At 41.5% G+C, this 19,317-nt stretch overlaps 1 protein-coding gene across 2 annotated transcripts; it reads left to right on the forward strand.

Annotated features, from left to right (window-relative positions):
• Positions 1–947: 947 nt before the first annotated feature.
• LOC148427425 (uncharacterized) lies at positions 948–19,156 on the forward strand. 2 transcript variants are annotated; one of them, XM_088408893.1, is made up of 13 exons: positions 948–996; positions 1,114–1,276; positions 3,391–6,072; positions 7,212–7,380; positions 8,418–8,699; positions 8,848–8,943; positions 9,648–9,919; positions 12,889–12,984; positions 13,116–13,282; positions 13,738–13,883; positions 15,253–15,330; positions 16,875–17,055; positions 17,972–19,156. In XM_088408893.1, the coding sequence occupies exons 2-13, from the start codon at positions 1,208–1,210 to the stop codon at positions 18,729–18,731; spliced, it is 4,998 nt and encodes a 1,665-aa protein (XP_088265019.1). In that variant the 5' UTR covers positions 948–996; positions 1,114–1,207; the 3' UTR covers positions 18,732–19,156. The 2 variants fall into 2 exon arrangements, with proteins under 2 accessions (XP_088265019.1, XP_088265017.1); XM_088408891.1 differs by having other exon boundaries at positions 954–1,276.
• The last annotated feature ends 161 nt before the right edge of the window (positions 19,157–19,317 follow it).

Consider the following 19,317-nt stretch of genomic DNA (forward strand, 5'->3'; position numbering starts at 1 on the left):
ATTTACAATTGTCAGATATATCTTTCTAGGATTGTATTTCTAGCTTCTTTTTTTTTTTAAAGCATTGGAATATCAATAAATCGATTTGTCTGTGAACTGGACAAGTGCCAGTAATTCTCTCTTAATCCACATGGAGGTGCTAACGTCACGTGTTAATTGTTCATCGCCGTACAAGTGCAGGCAATTTGACTTTTTAGAAATTGAGACAGCGGTGTTTTTTATTTATTTTTGCCCAAAAAAAAAAAAAAAAAAAAAAAAAAATATATATATATATATATATATATATATATATATATATATATATATATATATATATATATATATATATATATATATATATATGTTTTGAAGAGTTTTGCGTTAATAAGTATAACATATAAACTTTTTTTGTACATCATTGCATCAAAATCGATTTCAATCGTCGTATTCACTCATCATTTACATATGTTACATTCACTGTGTGGCACAATCCAGTTATAGATGCTTAGCCAACTGAAGGCATGTATTTTTTTAAAGCATAACAAACATGTTTTAATTCGTGAATAATGTTACATTTAATTGTAGTTCAGAGTGGATTCAGTGCTCCGATCCTTTTTTCTTTTTCAAGAATTTGTACTTTAAGAGCATTTTTGCATACCTGCTAAAACGTGTTTTACTTTCGCACATTATCAGTCTGCACTTTCTATTAACTACTTAATCATTTTACCCATTACCTGTTAGTAACATAGAGCATCTATGTTAACATTAATGTACACTTAATATTCCGATCATTATTAGTTTTGCTCAAGTACATCAGTTTTGTGCTTTTAGCAATGTATTCTATTTTTAGCTTCGTACTTCCTACGAACAGCGTATGTTTACGTACATTTTCCACATATCCTGTTTATTTTGAAAGAAAGGCCGGAAATGTAGCATAGCATTCATGATTTGACACAAGAAGCAAGCGAGGAGAGCTGACCAGCGCACGCACACACGCGTTCACGCGCACACGCAGACGTAACATGACATTCATTTCTTCGACAGTTTTGGCACGATTTTTGTGTTTTCTTATCGTAAACCTCTCTTCATATTTTTATTTCTTTTTATGATATTTTATTTTTCTTCTATTATTAGGTTGGGACACTCGTTACACGCACGAGTTTACCGTACTGGCTTGGAAGCTTCCCATTTAGGACTCACGGGCACGTGCGTGTGCGCGTACACAGCGATGACGACAGACGTGTTTACTTTGGCACGTGAGGAGACGAATAAAACGTTCCCCACCGAAGACAAAAAGGTGAGTTGAACATTTGATTTTCAGTATGTCAAGTTAATGTTGAACTTTCCGTCTCTGTGGTAGAACTTCGGCACTTGCAAGCAGGGGCGGATCTATTTTTTTTTTATGATTGGGGGGGGGGGGGGGGCAGCCAGGGTGCCATGTTCAAATAAATTGCATGTTGTACATATTCATAATCAAATGACTAAAAAGATCCGAGTGTAGTATATTTGACTTTGCTACTTTAGTCAAGGTCGATTGTGATTGTTAATGTGGATAAGTGGTTAGATACACTGGCTGTTGTTGATGACGTCACGGTGTAGGTCCAGAGCTAGTTAGTCCGAGAGAGAAAACGGTTTATTCAGTCAAGTAGTATGTTTTACATAAAAAAAAAAAAAAAAAACACCGGACTGCAAAAGAAATATGGAACAAAAGTGAGGATATGTTTCCTCATATTTTTAATGTTTATATATATATATATATATATATATATATATATATATATATATATATATATATATATATATATATATATATATATATATATATATATAGTGTGTGTGTGTGTGTGTGTAGATATACAAATGAATTAAAATGAAACGTGTGTATATGTGCGAGAGACATATTTTGACAAAACCAGACGTATGTCGGGATATTAGTTTTGAGTTACTGACAAAAATATTTTCTGAGAAAATATCCACTTTTAGATTTGCACATAAACGACCTCTTTGAAGTCTCGACTGTATTTCCCTGCCGCCAATAAGTTCAAATTGTAATCGAAGTGTACAGAAATAAGAGATTAGTGGACAATGTTCCCGGTTGCTCAGGATTTTTTTTGTTTAATCCAAAAAGCTGGCTAGTGTGTTCCCTGTGTAGCTGCCTTGATTGACTCAGATTTCCCCGTCTCGAATGTCATTTCATGAACGATGGACAAAGTGGCCAATAACAGTCGAAACCACCAAGATTGTGACCATTCAGCACAACATCGAACAGGCACCAGACACAACGTGCAAACACGGCTGTAAATTATGCATTACAAACATACTGTTCCTCACTCACCTCACGGCATGCAGATCATCATGTCATCCGAACATAAGCAAATAATCCATTGGCAGCTCCAGGGTGTCTTTCTTTAACGAGTCTAGTTCTAGTTAAATTTGATGTTTTTATTTGTGTGGTAACGCAAGTTGTGTCACTACTGATACCGATGTTTTGTTTACATGAACACGCCCTGCCCACTATGGAAAACTTGAAACCAATTGAATATAAAAAAGGTCAACATTTTGAAATGCCTTATGAATAAATTCACTCCACAATGTCATCACTCCTGATGTGTACCTCTTGATAGGAGGGAAAAATATTGATTTCATAATCGATACATTTAAGCTTGTAGCCAGAATAAAAGTATTGATTGTGAATACAATCGCGGACAATCAATCTAGATTTTATTTATTTTTTTTTTTTTTGGGGGGGGGGGTCATCACTGTTCAACATTGTTCTGTGCTACTTAAATGAGAAATGGTAAATGTCACAGTAGTTAGACTTTCACTTTCATCAATTATAGCTAATTGCTCAGTTGAGGCTCATCAAATTGCTCGGAAGATAGTGTTAATTACACGATTGAAATGAAAGGACACTTTTTTCCACAGACAGTGTAGAGAAGTGTTAAAAACATTTTTCTGCTGAAGACGGCATATGTAAAATTCAAAAGTTGCAAAGCGTAATTTTACCATCAGCTTTATTTACCCTGCCATTTTCAGCCCCCCATCCTCCATGTTTCACTTCCACATCAAAAATATAAAAAGATTATAGTATTACATGCATGGGAATAAATGTTGAATAATCAATTAACTGACAAAATAATCAACAGGTTAATCGATTATCTAAAACAACTGTTCAATGCAAGGTTATGTTTAATATTATTCAGCCAATGTAATGTTTAAAACACATGTTGTTTGAACTTTGGCTCTACTTTGTGATTAAGCTCAAATCTACTGCACACCTTTATAATATATGCATGTCGGAAAAATGAACAGTGCACCTAAATGTTTGAAAATAAACTATTTCAAACGTATTGCACTCAAGTTAAACACATCTGAAATGTGTTCATGCCTGGATTCTCCTGCACGTTGCAGGTGGATGCTAGCACCACTTTCTGGATGGACCCTCTTGCCGCCCTCAGAGTAGACTCCAAGTCTTTGACGAGAAATAACCTCCTTAGCAAAAGTGTTATCCCTTCTGCAGAACAGGCCCAACCTGGCACATCTCTCCCACCTGCTTATGGATATTGCAAGAATCCATCATCGCAACTGCAGAAAGTAACTGCTGTCCCTACAGCTAGAGGCCTGGTCACGTCCAATGACAAGCCTCTGGATTTGGGCTTGAATTGTATCAGTAACTTCCTGAAACTCCCTTGGATCTGTCCTTACTCTGATGCAACCATGTACCCTTTTCTTGATATGGCCTACAAGGCCTCATTCCTAGCCCAGTCTTCTCCATTCATATACCAGCAGTTAGCATACCAGTCTCTATGCCATATGGCAGAAAGCATCTCGCCTGAAGACAGACTTTTTTACTTACCCCAGTACGTTCCTGCACATGTTTCTTCACAATTGGAGCCTGACTTTACGCTACGTGGATCCAATCCAGCTGCCCTCTCACCCCTGCACGCATTGCAGGGACCCATGGTACATCAGCAAACATCTGCCTTCTGCAACTCAAGCCACCCGGATACTCTATCAGCTGCCTTTCACTTTGATGAGTGCTACCTGACCAACGCTAGCGCCAAATCCTCCCTCCCGACTTCTACAAAGATTGTCTCTACCAGCCGAAGTAGCTCTACTCGTGATTCAATGAACAGATCAGTTCCAGCTTCTGACTCAGTGTTGATTCCAGCATCTGCAACTGGAGACTCTTGGAAGACTTCAAAGAGCACTAGATTGTCAACTGCACTTTCTGGGGTTCCTCCCATCCACATCGGCAAGCCTAGATCTGAACTAGACTCCCTGAAACAAGCAAGCGGCACTAGCCGAGGTCCCCGTGTAGCTGAGAGGCCCTTGTCACCTGAAAAGACATCAGCAGAGAGAAAAGTCCATCAAATACCTTTGGATCTTTCTGCTAGGAAAACAAATGGCTCCTCAAAAGGTTTCCAGTCCAAATTAGACTTCTTTGCCCAGTTGAATTATGGGCTACAGGCTGGTGGTGAGCAATGCCCAGAATCTCCAAAATTAATGACTTCTTTGCCCTCCACTTTGAATTTGGACAAGGCTGCATATCTTTTACAGAATCAAATCTTTCCTGTCACAAGAACGCATCAAGTTGGCAATACTTCCTCGCAGAGATCTTCAGAATCCTTCCCTTCTACAAAATTTGACCGTCAAACAGTACAGGCAACAAACAGTAAAGAGGCACACGCGTTTTCTGGAATACAAATGCATTCAAAGTTCGAAGGTCAAGATGAGCGACCAAATCCACTAAAGCTACAAGAGCCACATGTGGAACGTGCATCCACTTCCAGACAAATCCCCACTGACTCTTTTACCCCACTTGGTTCAGGCTACAGCAAAAGCTACCTTCGACACTCGACTCACAATATGTCCTCGGAGCATGTGTCCGTTTCAGGCAAAGGACCCGGACACCGTCACTCCGTCCTACCTGGCAGTGGTCCAACTCACACCCCTGTAAAACATGGCCTTCCACCCAGAGTAGATTTACTAGGTACTTTATCTCCTGCCTCAACTCACAGAGACCTTAATGAACTCACAAACATGTCTTCGTCTAAAACCTTTAAAATAGACAAAAACAGAAGCCAAGAAAGCCTGCAAAGGCCAAGCCAGCTCAAGGATTCAGAGACTGATCTCAGCTGTAGTGCCAGCGAACAGGCTTCAAAGCAAGCCTTAAAATCATTTAGCAAACAGTTCAATAGGGTTAGCGAGAGCCAAGTTTGTGTTGACGTGCCTTTTGAAGAAGTTGATGCGTTATCCTCCGATCACGACAAAGATTTCCATGCCAACCAGACTGCAGGACAACAGGTCATACAAACCCCAGCATCTCAGCCAGATCCTCTTGATCACAGGCCTTCTTCACATTCTCCATCTCTCGGTGAAGAGATCAGAGCGGAAGATTTTCTTAGTCCCCCTCAAGACCTTCTAGATGAGAAAACAATGCATTGTGCCCGGACGTCTCCTGAACAGTTTTCCAGGAGGAGGCAAATTGGCACCCCTTGTTTTGCCAATAGCTTGGCAAGAGGTGAATATAGTGCTGATGGTCTTGATGAAAGTGATGATGAGGATCAAGTCAATTGGAACCCGTCCTCAATTATCTCTGCAAATAAAGAGCATTCCGATTTCTTCTCAAGTTCTACCCATTTCCTGAACAGTCCAGGTGTTGGATGCAGCTCTCATTCAGATGGTTCAGTTTCCACGAGTAAGACTAAAGCCTGTAGAGATACCACTCTGCAGGTTCCAGATGTTGGAGCCAATACCAAAACGGAGTCATGTGACTTCATTAATCAGAAACCTCAAAACACAGCAGATGATGGCCATCGTTCTGATCTCAGGCGTCCTGCATATGGATGTCAAGTCAGTGAATGCTTAGGTCAAGATCCTTTACTGGAAAATTATTCCAAAGCCACCCCATTAAGTGAGGGGGAGAAGAACAACCTTGAATACATGGATCTCCAGGTGGGTGAGGGCAAGGATACCAACACCAGCACCACCACAGAACATTTTTCTAGCTCAGTGGACAGTCAACCAAAATTTGAGACCAAGAAACCTGGCATTTCCCAGTGCAGCTGGCTGAGTCAAGAACAATGTAAGGTATGATCGTTTTATAATGATTAATTTATTTCACAAACAATAAGTTTACCCACTTTTACCACTTCTGAAGTTGGAGCGCTGAAGCCGTACAAGCGAAATAATAGAACTGATGAATGTTAATTATTCTTTAAGCAGGAAAAAAATCTATATTTCTATATGTGATGCATTTTCACAAAACCAGGCTTATGTCATGGAATACAAATATTCGACAGAGATGTCCATTTTGAGAATTTTACAAATACAACCTCCTTAAGTTCTCAACTTTCATTTTCCAGTAGGCAAAAAAAAGGTTTTAATTGTAATCGGTGTATGAAAATGAGGAATTAATAGACAATGCGCACCACTGAAAGATGAATGTATCAATTGTTTAAACGTGTTTTTTCTCAAAACGAGTTCAAATTGCTGTAACTTTGTCGGATTTTGAGCGACCCCCATGTATTTTACACCCTTTCAAAGGGAATTAAGTGTTGTAGTAAAACATTGCAATATCTTCATTTCATTTGCAGAAATGTAACCCTGATTTTGTTACAATGCATCACAGATATATTTTTGTATTGAATACCTGATAGAATTTTAAGGTGGATATCTGAATACCAAAATATTCGCTAGCTGCAGCCCAAGCTAAAATGGACATTTTGCTATGGTCATATTTAGTGTATGTAGTTTTCTATGTGTATGATGTAGTTTCAATTACTTGCCATTCTTTTTAGATTTCTGTCATTATTTTGTAAATGATTTTTTTTTTTTTGAATCAGTGTCCATAAATTTGAATACCCATCTTTTTGGAGGTCCAAGCAGGGTAAGATGCCAGGAAATCGAGGCCTGATAAGGAAATTGTTACTTTCAGTGATCAATGAGCAACCAGACCCTCGACTGGCTCTTTCCACAGACTTTAATAAGCAGAACTGTAATCTATTGTGCACAACAAACTAATCCTTTTGTCTTTGTCGGTCCATTTACTTCACCATGACCTCTTGCTAATGTTAATTTCACGAGAAGAAGAAGGGGCCACCGCTGTGCTTGCAACTTGCGGCCACCGTAAAAACAATTTCTACCAGACAACCGTGGATGCAAAGAATGCTTAATTTGTTTGTTTGGATATTTGGCAAGCTTAAAATGCTGCTTTCTTTCTTTCACAGCTGAAGGAAAAGCAAGATGACGAGACGGTGGCAACAGGGGAGGCTGAGCTGGCAGACGGCCATTCTTGCGACACGGATGGGGGTGATGGGGGATGGTTGGCGCTCTGCCAGCAAAGGGAGAGGAAGACAGGAGACCTTCCTCGTGAAGTCCACGACAAAGCACGGAAAGGTACGAGGAATTCCTGAGAGCTGCGCAGGAAAATGTTTTTTCTCACTCGTGTTTCCACTTGATCTCACTTGACATGGCTTCAAAAACGAGCACACCAAATGATATGTCAAATGATGTCTGGTCTGAGCCAAAAAAATGAGTTATGGTTTACATCAGAACACCCTAATCAATGATTATTTTAGTTTAAACTATGTATTTAACACTTTAAACATGTTGTTTTTCTAATACCATGCTTACCACGTTCTGGGTCGGTTGACCTGGGCTAACCGGTGAAAATTTGAAACAGCTTTGTTTGGATTGTTTCAAGTTCAAAAGACTAGGCCCATATTTTCTTGGAAACCTTCTGCAAATGTGGTGAACCACAGACAGAGTCCTTTTAATTGTGGAGCTCATCTCAGATCCTTGACTACTTTTAGCACTGCAGGACAGCCTACAGTGTCATAGTTTCCCCCACAATGTCCGCCATTTTGTTTGCATTATAAATAATTTTAATCGACTAGGATCAAGTCTGAACCAGAATGGCCACAATATCCTCCAAAAGAATTACATTTCAGCCAGCAACATCACTGACATCTTGGTTCTGATGTCACTTTGTTTCATAGATCAGAATTTATAGGGAGAGGTTCGTTTAAAATCTCACTAGATAGAATCTCCCTAGATAGATTATCAAACAATTATAAAAGTTGCAAATTCGTAATTAAGGGTAAATTTGTTTTTATACATATACAATGTTCCCTTATTTTTTGGGGACAGGTAAAATCCCGGCGATAAGCGAACTCATTGAAGTAGGATTGGTACATTTCTCTCACTCACATACGTCTCTCTCACTCAACGCCATAAGCGCATCACGATTGTGTAAATTCATATCTTAGACTGACGGACAGTGGTTTAGTTATAAGCAAAAGGGCTTTCATTTGCGGCTGAACAAGACCGAGTATTAACAGGCTGTTAGTCATTAGGAGTGTTATAGCAGTACATTGGGTAGGCGCTGCTTGATGTCTTTTAAAAGTGACGTTATAATTTTTTTCATGGTGCAGGGGAACCCCAATCAAACATTGGCATTACACCAGTTGACAATTTTGGTGGCTCAACAGAAAAGAACCAAAATGAAGAAAGTCACAACGAAGAAAGGCATGGGGCTCTGGTTCACAGGAGCAAACCATCGTCCGTAATGGGCTACAGCGGTCTGGAGCCCAACAAGGCAGCTAACTGCGAGCAAATCTTCAGCCTGGAGCCATTTCATCAGAGCAGCATCGGTGGTCGCTGGATGAAGCGAAAAAGGACTGAAGACTTCGGGACAAAAACATCATTTAACAATGGTAGGTTTTTTTTTTTTTTTGGGTCATTCGCTATACAACCAACATTGTGTTCTTTTCGATATACAGTGGCACGGCAAGGTACTACTGTATTACACTACATGACTAGAGTTCACCCGTTCAACTTAATTACTAGTGGTTTTTACAATAGATGTGAACCTAGAGGACGTGAGCAATCAAAACAGTTGCACGGAGCTCAGTGGGCCCTCCTTCAAAAAGCCCCGCCTACCCGGTGACGTCGTGAAAGGTATTTGTATTTTTTTTCCATCTTTAAGGAGTGCATGTCTCATTTAATTCCCTTCATCAAATTATGCTTTGCAGCTCATGTTTTCACAATAACAGGAAATCTCATTTCGTTCTGCAAAATATTGAAATTCTCTGGCAAATCCATAGGACTTTTCAGGAAACAAATGTTCAAAAGGATTCACCTGTGACTGCACTAATGCCGGAGGGCAGGAAATGCATCCAGCTGATAAATAATTCATCCATGGGAAACAACCTCAGGCTGCATTTACATGTTTCTGCTTTCTTTTTGGTGCCATCACCTGCTGGCTCGCACCATCACATTCAGCATTCATGGCTTGTGTCAAGTCACAGGTGGTTTGTTAGCGAGGAAGCATTTCATGCTCTGACCAAGACATGCATTGAATTTGAGATTAGAAAAAAACAAACATTGTGAATTACTCACTTGGATTTCAACCACCAAGTGATGTCAGGATAACAAAGATTAGCAACAATTCTATCTGGCTCCTGTGGCAGCTGAGTGCTGCTAATTTTGTAAGCAAACTGAGAAGAAAGATCGACAAAAATGGACACATGCATGTGAAAATTAATGTTAGCATGTCTTCATTGCTAATTAATGTGGATCAACGCTGTAAAGTTTTTTTTTTAATTTTTATTTACCTGCAAAAATAATATATGTAAACCTGAATGTATTTTTTTTTTCATCAGTCCACATGGCCTCATCCCTGGGCTTGCCTCGTTCCCCAAGACAGATGTGCAGTCCTGGCCTTTGGCAGCCCTCCGACGTGGCATCCACGCGCCTCCAGGAGAAGCATCAGAAGCTGAGGGAGAACCGCAGGGTTTCATCCCTCCTCCCGCTCTCATCTGATGACGACCTAGATAAGCCCATGGGTAAACATCCGTGCAAGACCAAGCACACCCAGGAGGCAGCGGAGGAGGCAAATGAGGAAAGTGATGATGTGGAAGACTGGATTGTTCAGGTGGGTAAAGTCAAAGTAAAGGTCCAAGTCCTTGCAAATTTATTGCAGGACAAAAAAAATCTCAGGAAATGGTGTCTGTCTATTAACTCTTTGTTATATGCAAGCAGCTTTAGGACAATCTGGTCACTTAAGAAAGCCAGGTGGACTCCAAAATGAACAAGCATTTTTGGAATACAGTAGTGCACTAATTTCCTTTACTTAATGTGAACATAACGTGAGATACCACCAATAGGATAACACAAATTAGTTGTTAGGGTAATTAGAAAACTCAAAATAACTAATAATACAGTGTTTCCTCATTTTTTACGGTTAACTGGGTCTCAAAAACTTCACTTATTACTGCAGTACACATATTTACGTAATTCTTTAATTGTTAAACCTTATATTGTGACTCTACTGTTATCCCTTCCCCTTTTCATCCCCCACGGAGGGCTGGATTTGTCCTCGGAATAATGGCCCTCAGACATCGACTACGAGTGGAGCCCGCTGCTGACCAAACATGATAACAGGAAAGCAGAGTTTACACACGAAATTCCAATTGATTACAACAGCACTCTTTGTAACATCTTCCCAAAGCTGTCTCGTTTCTCAATACTCCTCTCGCCGCGCCTTTGTTTGTCACTCGTGAGTGAGGTTCACTCAGAGACTGCCGCTGGAGGGACTGTACTCAACAGTCAGCAGTTTGAACAAGACTGGCGAGACAATCAGTCAATCAGCTCACGGCCACTCCTACAAGACATGTGATTGGTTCCCAGCATGACATTGACCAATGAGGGCAGGAGTTGTCCACTCTTGCCCACATTAATCAATGTCGCACCGGGAGCCAATCCCGTATCTTGTAGAAGAACCCGTGACATTTATAGTCAACTCGTCTGTTTGGCATGCAAGAAACCTTAACAGTGCGTCTTTACGCAATATAGCTTTTAAAAGACCGTTTCTCTGATCCTCCTTGCTCCTAATTACTATACAGTATATAGTGTGCCTATTTTATTTACATGTAGAATTTTTTTTCCAGCTATACAGCGACAGCTACTGCCGTGACAATCAAGCCATATTGTTTGTGTTTTCGTTCATAAACAAAACAAAATAATATAAATGCGGCATCTCAAAAAGTCTGCCGATAATGCAGTTTTTCCATGTATATATATATTTCAAAGTGCAGTAGAGCTAAGCACAGCTGCGAGAATGCCTGTCTATATGTTTTGCTACATCATTTGTGTTCAAGTATTAGTTTTTGTGGGTCATATCTAGCTTTATATTGTTTCTTGTTTCTTTAACCCGACCCTACACAGTTGTGTATTAGCATAAACCTAGCTGAGTATTGTAAGCCATTGCATTTGGCCAATCCCAACCTTTAATACTTTTTCCTTTGTGGTGAATTACCATGAACCTCATCCAAGAGTGCAAATAAATAGCTTAAAAAGTAAGCACATCTGCTATCTATTTGAAGATCTGTTTGCTATATGGCAAACTGCACAACGCACACCCAATGAAGGTTATAAGGACACCATGTGCTTCTTTGCAGCACTTGCTTTCTTCGGACCCCTGATTAGAAGAAAGATCATTGATGAGTACATTTTTTGCTCACAATACAAAGCAAAAAGCAAAAAAAAAAACAAAACCACACAACAAGGGGTCAGCTCATAACTTGAAACACTTGTAAATTGGGGTGTTTGTAAGTCAAGGTACCGCCATACAAAAGATTGTACGATAAATTCCTTTTTCCTGTTTATCATTTTCTGTGTGTGTGTGTGTGTGTGTGTGTGTTCTGTCGTCAGCTTGTGCTTTGTGGCAGCAGCGATAGAAGACATTTCCTCTGGCACAAAGAACAAACACGCATGCACACACACGCACACACACAGTTTTCTGTCACTCTCCGCTCCATCGTTGCTTGGTAGCGCGTGTGTACACAGACACGCACCCCTCCAGGGCAAAGCTTGTATCCTGTCTGCTGATGCGTGACGGCGAGCGGCGCCTGCACATGGGCATCACTCACACACCCTGACACACACGCCGTGCTCTGCTTAGCAGCAGAGGCAGTTGCCGGTGTCAGCACCTCTGTGATGGAGATTTTTGTCATATCAATGATTTAAAAAAAAAAAAATGCTTGCTAGGTGTCATCATGTGTTCAGTAGAAATTTTGCTTAATGAAGCCCACTTAGCTTAATGCAACCACAAAATACATACCGCCCAAGATAGGCTAGATAATATAACAGTGCTCACAAGCATATATTCTTTATTGTTTACCACAATTTACAAATATCACTGCTGACATCTTTGTCTACAAGTCCATGAACATCCTACTAACTAGAGTTTGCTATTTACAAATTGAATTGGGACAGTAATCCATCCATCATTCGGGTCCCTAGCTTGCTGGTGCCCATCCCAGCCGGCAATGGGCGTGGGACACCCCAAACTGGATGCCATCAATTGCAGGGATGAACAACTGTTCACTCACCCAATCATACCTAAGGACAATTCAGAGTGTCCAATATACCACCCATGCATGTTTTTGGAATGTGGCAGGAATCCGGAATGCTGGGAGAGAACCCACGCAGGCAGGGGGAAAACATGCAAACTCCACACAGGAGGGCTGGAGTGAGCTGGAAATGAACTTGGGATTCTGAACTGTATTATTCGGAACGTGCTATTTTCCCATTCAGTATCCGTATATAACAAAGCAAAATCATTTGGAATTTCTCTTTTGTACAGTTATTTTATTTAACTTATTTAACTCCGTGGAACTGTCAGTGGTTGTCTATATCTGCCCTGCGTTTGACTTGGGACCAGTCAAGATTGTGACCCTCTGAGTGTCCTACAGTACAATTGGCTGGCAACCAGTTCAGGGTGTCCCCCGACTACGGCCCAAAATCAGCTGGGATAGGCACCAGCAAGACTGCGACCCTTGTGAGGATAAGCGGCTCTACAAAATGCATGGATGGATGGATGTTTGTTTTGTCCTCTTCCAGGTTTCAACTGATGCATGCTCGCCACCTCCACAGCCAAACCTTGCGGAACATGCAGGGGAAACCCTGTTGCAGCATGCTGCCCGGCTGGGAGATGAGGTGACTGACACTACAATATGTTATTGATTATTTCATTTCAAAATGTTTGAACTAGCGTGTCCACTAAAGGTAGAATTTGAAATGCCGGAAAAGCTCTCTTCTCATTGGCTGCTGGTCTTGCATGTGACTAGGAGGCGGTGCTCGACTGTCTGCAGCGGAAGCTTTGCGACGTCAACCACAGAGACGACGCTGGCTATTGCGCCCTGCATGAGGCCTGCACTCACGGCCGGCTCACGATTGTGCGCCACCTGGTGGAGCATGGGGCAGACGTCAACTGCAGCGCTCAGGACGGAACCCGGTATAATCCTTACTTGGGATTCTTGTCACAGTGTCTCACAGAAGTACATTCTTGAATTTTTTTTTTGTAAATATAATCCATTACGGCAGTGCAGTGAACAGCACAGCAGCCTTACAGTTTAAGGGACCCGAGATCGAATCCAGCTGGCTCTGGCCTTCCCGTGTGGAGTTTGCATGTTTTGCCCAAGCCCACGTGGTTTCTCTCTGGGCACTCAGGCTTCCTCCCACACTCCAAAAACATGCATGGCAGTTGTATTGGATATACTATTGGTGTGATTGGGTGCGTGAATGTTCGTCTCTGCGTGCCCTTGAACTAGTTGGCACATTCGCTGCGATACAATCACCTCTTCTTATTCTACCAATCCCTTGGTTGTTCCAATGAGTTTTAGATCAAAATATTTTTGTCCTTTGTTTGTCCCATGACTAGCTAGCTCTTTTTTTTTTGTCTATTGTCAGGCCATTACATGATGCTGTTGAGAACAATCACATGGAGGTGGTTCGTTTCCTGCTGGCATGTGGCGCCGACCCCACCCTGACATCTTGCTCCGGACGAGGACCCGTGAACATGCCCAACAGTGTTGCTATGGAAACCTTCTTAGAGGGTAAGACGGGAATACAAATGTGTTTAGGGTCTCAGGCTGGCTTCATATTTGCTAGGTTTGGTTTGGCTTAAACAAGCTAGTGCGATTGCTCTGTCACTTAGGTGTTGAACATCAATGTCTGAATCCTAGTGCGCACTAAGGAAGGGAATGAGTCCGATTGTTCTTCAAGTGGTCTCATTCCATTCTGGAAGATTAAGATATGTACATGCCACAGAGGAGCTAAATTCAGCTAGGGCTGTTAGCGGAGTTTAGGGAGGGTCTTCTTTTGAAATCGGAATGTTGTATGTTGAGTTTCAATGACATTAAAAGAGTTTTAGGATTAGTTTGAAATGTTGCGTCACTAATCGCCACCTCTCGTCAGGAGGGGAAGGAATTTGGAAAGGCGAAACCAAAAATCCAGATTGCAAGGGGTGAGTCAGAGTGAGAGACTAGTTGCAAACTAAGAATGGCAATGTGGTAAATTAGCAAAAATTAGTGTTGCATAAATAAAATGAAACAAGGTTAAACAATCCTCTTTAACACTGCAGTAAGCTCAAAGTAATGCTGATTGTGTGAGTGATATGGAAACACCGTCAAATTCAAATGGCAACCAAGTCCCATAAATCCCATTCATCAGTGGTTCTTAAATGGGCTCTTCAGGAGATACAGTATGTAAGATTTTAACAGAGTTTCTGCAGGTATCAGCAAACCTAATTTGTCGTAACAATTTGTCGTACATTTTCCGTTTTACAAATGAAGAGCAAAATAATTGGAACATGAAACCACTCAATGCGAATATGTGTTATGGAGACTCCTTTACAAAATGTTAGATGTCTTTATTTTGTTAAGCTTGATACAGCGCACATTGTCAGTAGTGACACAATTTTCTGGCAGAAGAACAAGGAGTAAAAAAGATGATCTTATATGAGCCCAAACTACTTTGCGCTGTGGTTAGGGGGTGCTTGGCTAAAAAAAAATATTTCACAGAAGCTACATCATTGAAAAATAAAGTTGAGAACCGCTTCTATAGAAGACCGCAAACCAAACAAGCATCAGTCAAAAATGCGCGAGAGCACAAGAGAAAAGTGCTGCAGCGTGCGTGCGTCCGCCAGCCTGATTACGATTCACCGCCTGTGTTTGTTCCCTCCCTCCAGAGGGTTTTAATGAGGCTTGGCTGCTGAATCTCAGAGCAGCTTACCGCCGCGCAAATACGCGCACACACACACACACACACACACACACACACCTGCCGGCATCCGTCTTCTCCGAGCGATCAGCCGCCCCCGTCTGAGCACGCCCGTCTCTCGCCGTTAGCGAGGCTCCTTTTGTTGTCTTTCTGGCGCCGTCGTCTCAGGTCGCTAATGGCCCGTCTCTCTCGCTCTCTCCGCAGAATATCTTGCTGATCTCCAGGGGAGGCCGGAAGGTGATTCTGGAATCTGCTGGGATTTTTATGGCAGTTCCGTATGCGGTTAGTTTCACGCAATCACACAAAATTGCAGTGGGGAAAGAATAGAAAAGGATTGAAGAAAACCTTGCGAGGCCAAATTAGACTGAGAATTTACCCACTGGTGGAAATGCAGTTTTCTGTGTGATTAATTTTGCAATTGTGAATAAGAATGAAACAGATTAAACCACTTGTGTCCATCCATCAAATGGGCACAGGAATTTTTACATCCTGCCGCCTTCCGCTGTTGACTGAAATTGATATTAGAGTGCTCTCGGGCTCGTATTGTAAAACGTCACGGCTCTTTTCTGCGTTTTGTCACGTGGCGTTCATAATCCAATTAATTTCTTCATCCATTAAGACATTTGTTACTTACCTATTTATCCGTGACTAAACTATTCATTCATCAATCTGTTCTAGTCTTAAGTTGGAGCACATGTAAGTATAGTGCCACTTTATTTTGTGGTGTGAAAACTAGTAACAAGTGGATGAAACGATTCCCTGAGGACCTAGGTTAAAAAAAAAAAAAAAACTGCTTGAGGCTTTTTGTTCTGCTTTGTGTACCCGTTTATTTAGTTTACCCTCCAGAAAGATGTCCAGCAAACTGCAATAACAAGTTCTCATGCAATGCGTGACAGTAACTTCAAAATAAACCTTACAAATAACATATGGACATGAATGCCTTGCTTCTGTTTTGAAGTCGTTCACGGCAGCGTGTCGCCGCGTCACAGCTGCCTTGAATCGTTTTCTGCTGTCGCAAACTGTCGCTGCCCACATAACACTATGTTGTTCTGAAATCACATTCAATTGCCAATTAAGGGCGCTGACATTGTATGGTACAGCGCCTGTTACTGGCATTTAGGGGCAGCACCGTCAATAATAGCAGTTGAGCATGAATTTGCTGTTAGGAAAGTCAGATTGCTTTTCAAAAGCACTTTATTCGTAAATTTGTAAAATTTACAAAAAATTGTAAATGACTTAATTGACTCAGTTGCCATGCCTACTGATCACTTTTTAACCAACCAGGCTGACTCAAATGTGCTTTATTATTTGTCAGCATTGCTACAATGATGTCACATTGTCTGATGGACCAAATTTATGGATGGGATTTGTGTAAAATATCACCGTTTCCAAAGAGGAAAATAGTGTGCTGTTAAGCAGTTTAAAGTAAAAAAAAAAAAAGTGATAAAACAAAAAATTATAAAATTTGGTCATTCATAATTCAGGGTAAATGTGTTATTTTTGGGGTCTTATCTTTATATTTGTCTTGGACCAAGTAGATTTTTTTTTGCGGGGCAAATTACTGTGTTTTTGATAAATAGAGTTTTCATGACGATAATCGGAAGGTCAAAAGACCCCATTCGCGATACACAGGTTAGTCGAACGTACTACCGTCTAGTCAAAGAGCCTTTAATTGTTCTGTCTCTGTGCACAGCTGAATGGATATGTAAACAAAGGTAAATGATCAATATACATTCTGTTTGGGACTCAAGCACGCCGATTAAACCTCTCGTTGAAAATGTATAGATCCTAACACTATTATTCTTTGGTCTCTTTGGATTTGCAAGAACCATCCATCGAAGGCGGAGTTTACAACATCCTGGCTGACCCGCCTGGGCCTGAAGAGGAAAAAGAGGATGATGAGGAGGAAGGGAGAGCACAGTGGGTCAGAAGGGAGGAGTTTGATTTTGAGCTGCCGGACCAACCGCTGCTTCCCTGCTACGCTCTGCAGGTGTCGCCTTCAACGGGGTAAGTGCGGCTGCGTTGCTCTCTGACGACCTTCAGCCAAGGTCCGTCGGTTCTGTCTGTGTGTGGGCTGTTGGCAAAGTGGAATATTGATGGAGGACGGCCGAATAACAAGGATCACCTTCATGACGTGATGCTGCCTTTGTGCTGTTTTTGCACAGCATAAAAACGTGTTGTTGTTTTTTAATTAGGTCTACAGCTCACGATATTTTAAAAATAATTTATTATCTTGATTATTTTCATTTAAAAAAATATCAGATTTTTTTTAAACATATACTCTGTCCAATAAAAATTGGGCATTTCATTTTACAATAAAAAAACAGAAAGCATTGGTTTTATTTACTATTACGTATATTGTATATATATTGTATATATCCATTTTTTTCTTTCACCAAATGAAATGGAGAAGTGCTGACTTTTCAACATCGGCCCTTTCTTACAAGTAGATGAGCTGTTCCTATTCCAGGATGACCAAATCATCCAAAATGTATTGATTTCTTTGTACGTTTCTGACTCACACTGCTGTATATTTTGTGTTGCATACCTCAAAGAGAAGCAAATTGCACTTTGGCAGGTTTGCAAGGAGAGATGTCTGAGTGAAAGGGGCATGCCAACAGTGCAGCACTTTTTGTGCTGCTGAAGGAGGGGCTTGCTCAAGGGCACCTCTGCAATAGCCAGGAAGCATTTAAAAAGAAGAAAATTAGCAACACTTAAGACGCGAGTCATTGCTCTTGCTTGTACTACCCACACACGTGCACTTGAAAGTAAAAACACCCTGTATTTTATGTTTTATTTTGCTGGTTTGAGAGTGTGGGAAGGGCAGATGTGGTCCATGGGTCGCCGTCTTGCCTTGGCCCAATCTGCTTGGCGAGTGTCAAATTCATCAGATATCCTCCACTTTTATATGTCTTCTTTCCAGTCCTCGGAACTGGCTCCTCCTCTGCGATGTTTTGGCATATCTTCGAATGACGCCTCGCGCCTTCCGTTGCCTCTTCCCACATCTTGAGGTTTGCGCCATCCCCGAGGCCAAGTTCCACGCCCAGACGTCCACGTCCCAGCTCCGGACGCATCCTGCTCAGCAGGCCACTTCCGGACCGGATACCAATGCCTCGCTGGAGTTGGTGGAGGCTACACCAGAAATGGCCGCCATGCTTGGCTCCTCCCTCCAATTTGTGGACAACTGGGAGCCGTCAGAACCAAGTCACAATCATCCCAAAGAGATGGTCGATATGTCGGAAAATAGTAATAAAAATTGCTCAGTTCCAGCATCGAAAACAGACTCTACTGTGTGCGAAGTCCAACAGCTGTATTTTAATGTCCCGGTGAGCACAAACTGTGATCTCAAGGAGAGCCTGCAATGTGGTGAAGGCTGTGTAAACGTGGATGCTAGTATGAGAAATCACAAATCTCAGAATGAGGACAGCCAGGGTACTCCTGAAGAAGTTGGCGGTCGGGAAACTGAGCAGAAATGTCAAATCTTATGTGACCGCAGCGGTCAGACGGTGAAGATGGACGCCGCATGGCGAAGAAGCTTAGCAAATGTCAGAGTTCACCTCAGGGACTTGGGGATCAAATTTGTTCAAGGCCTGACCCCAAGCAATGTGATAGATTCCAGAGAAGTTGTCGAGAAGGTCACTGAGGCTAAAGTGACTCAACTCAAAAATCAGCCAGGGAGGTGAGAATTAGAAAAAATATTTGACAAGCGTTTTTTGAGGACAACATGCTCCAGTGTCAAACATCTGTATCCTGCAGACATCCATTGTTAGAGACTTATTCGCTCATTCGGGTCACACGTGAGCTGGAGCCATTCCCGTCTGACTTTGAGTGAGATGCAGGGTACACTCTGGCCGGCTGCCATCCAATCGCAGACCGGCCTTGCACCCAACCCATATTAACTTTGACTAGTGTATATAATGTATATACAGTAAATAATTTGAAGTGTGTGCTAGAATTTTTATGATCTGTAAATGCTGTCGGTTCTGCGGTTAGTGCGGTTTGAGTTGCAATTGTTATTTATATGTGGTTTTGTATTCTACTTCAGTGTTAACTTTTTGTGCTATCATCCACCGTCATGCCTCATCAAATAAACACATAATGCATCTGACTGGCTATTTACAACAGCCTTATATTCCTTATATTTCCAGCAGTTCCGTTTTAGCCGGGACAGTTCTGCTTGGAAGCCTTGTGTCCTGAGTCTTGACAGATTTTGCTAGCCTCGTTTTGTTGCGACTTTATGTAGGTCACATCCTAATGTGCGGTTTTATT

This window comes from Hippichthys cyanospilos, chromosome 2, assembly GCF_059441005.1.
Source record: "Hippichthys cyanospilos isolate Australia breed blue-spotted pipefish chromosome 2, RoL_Hcya_1.0, whole genome shotgun sequence".
Lineage (NCBI taxonomy): Eukaryota > Metazoa > Chordata > Actinopteri > Syngnathiformes > Syngnathidae > Hippichthys > Hippichthys cyanospilos.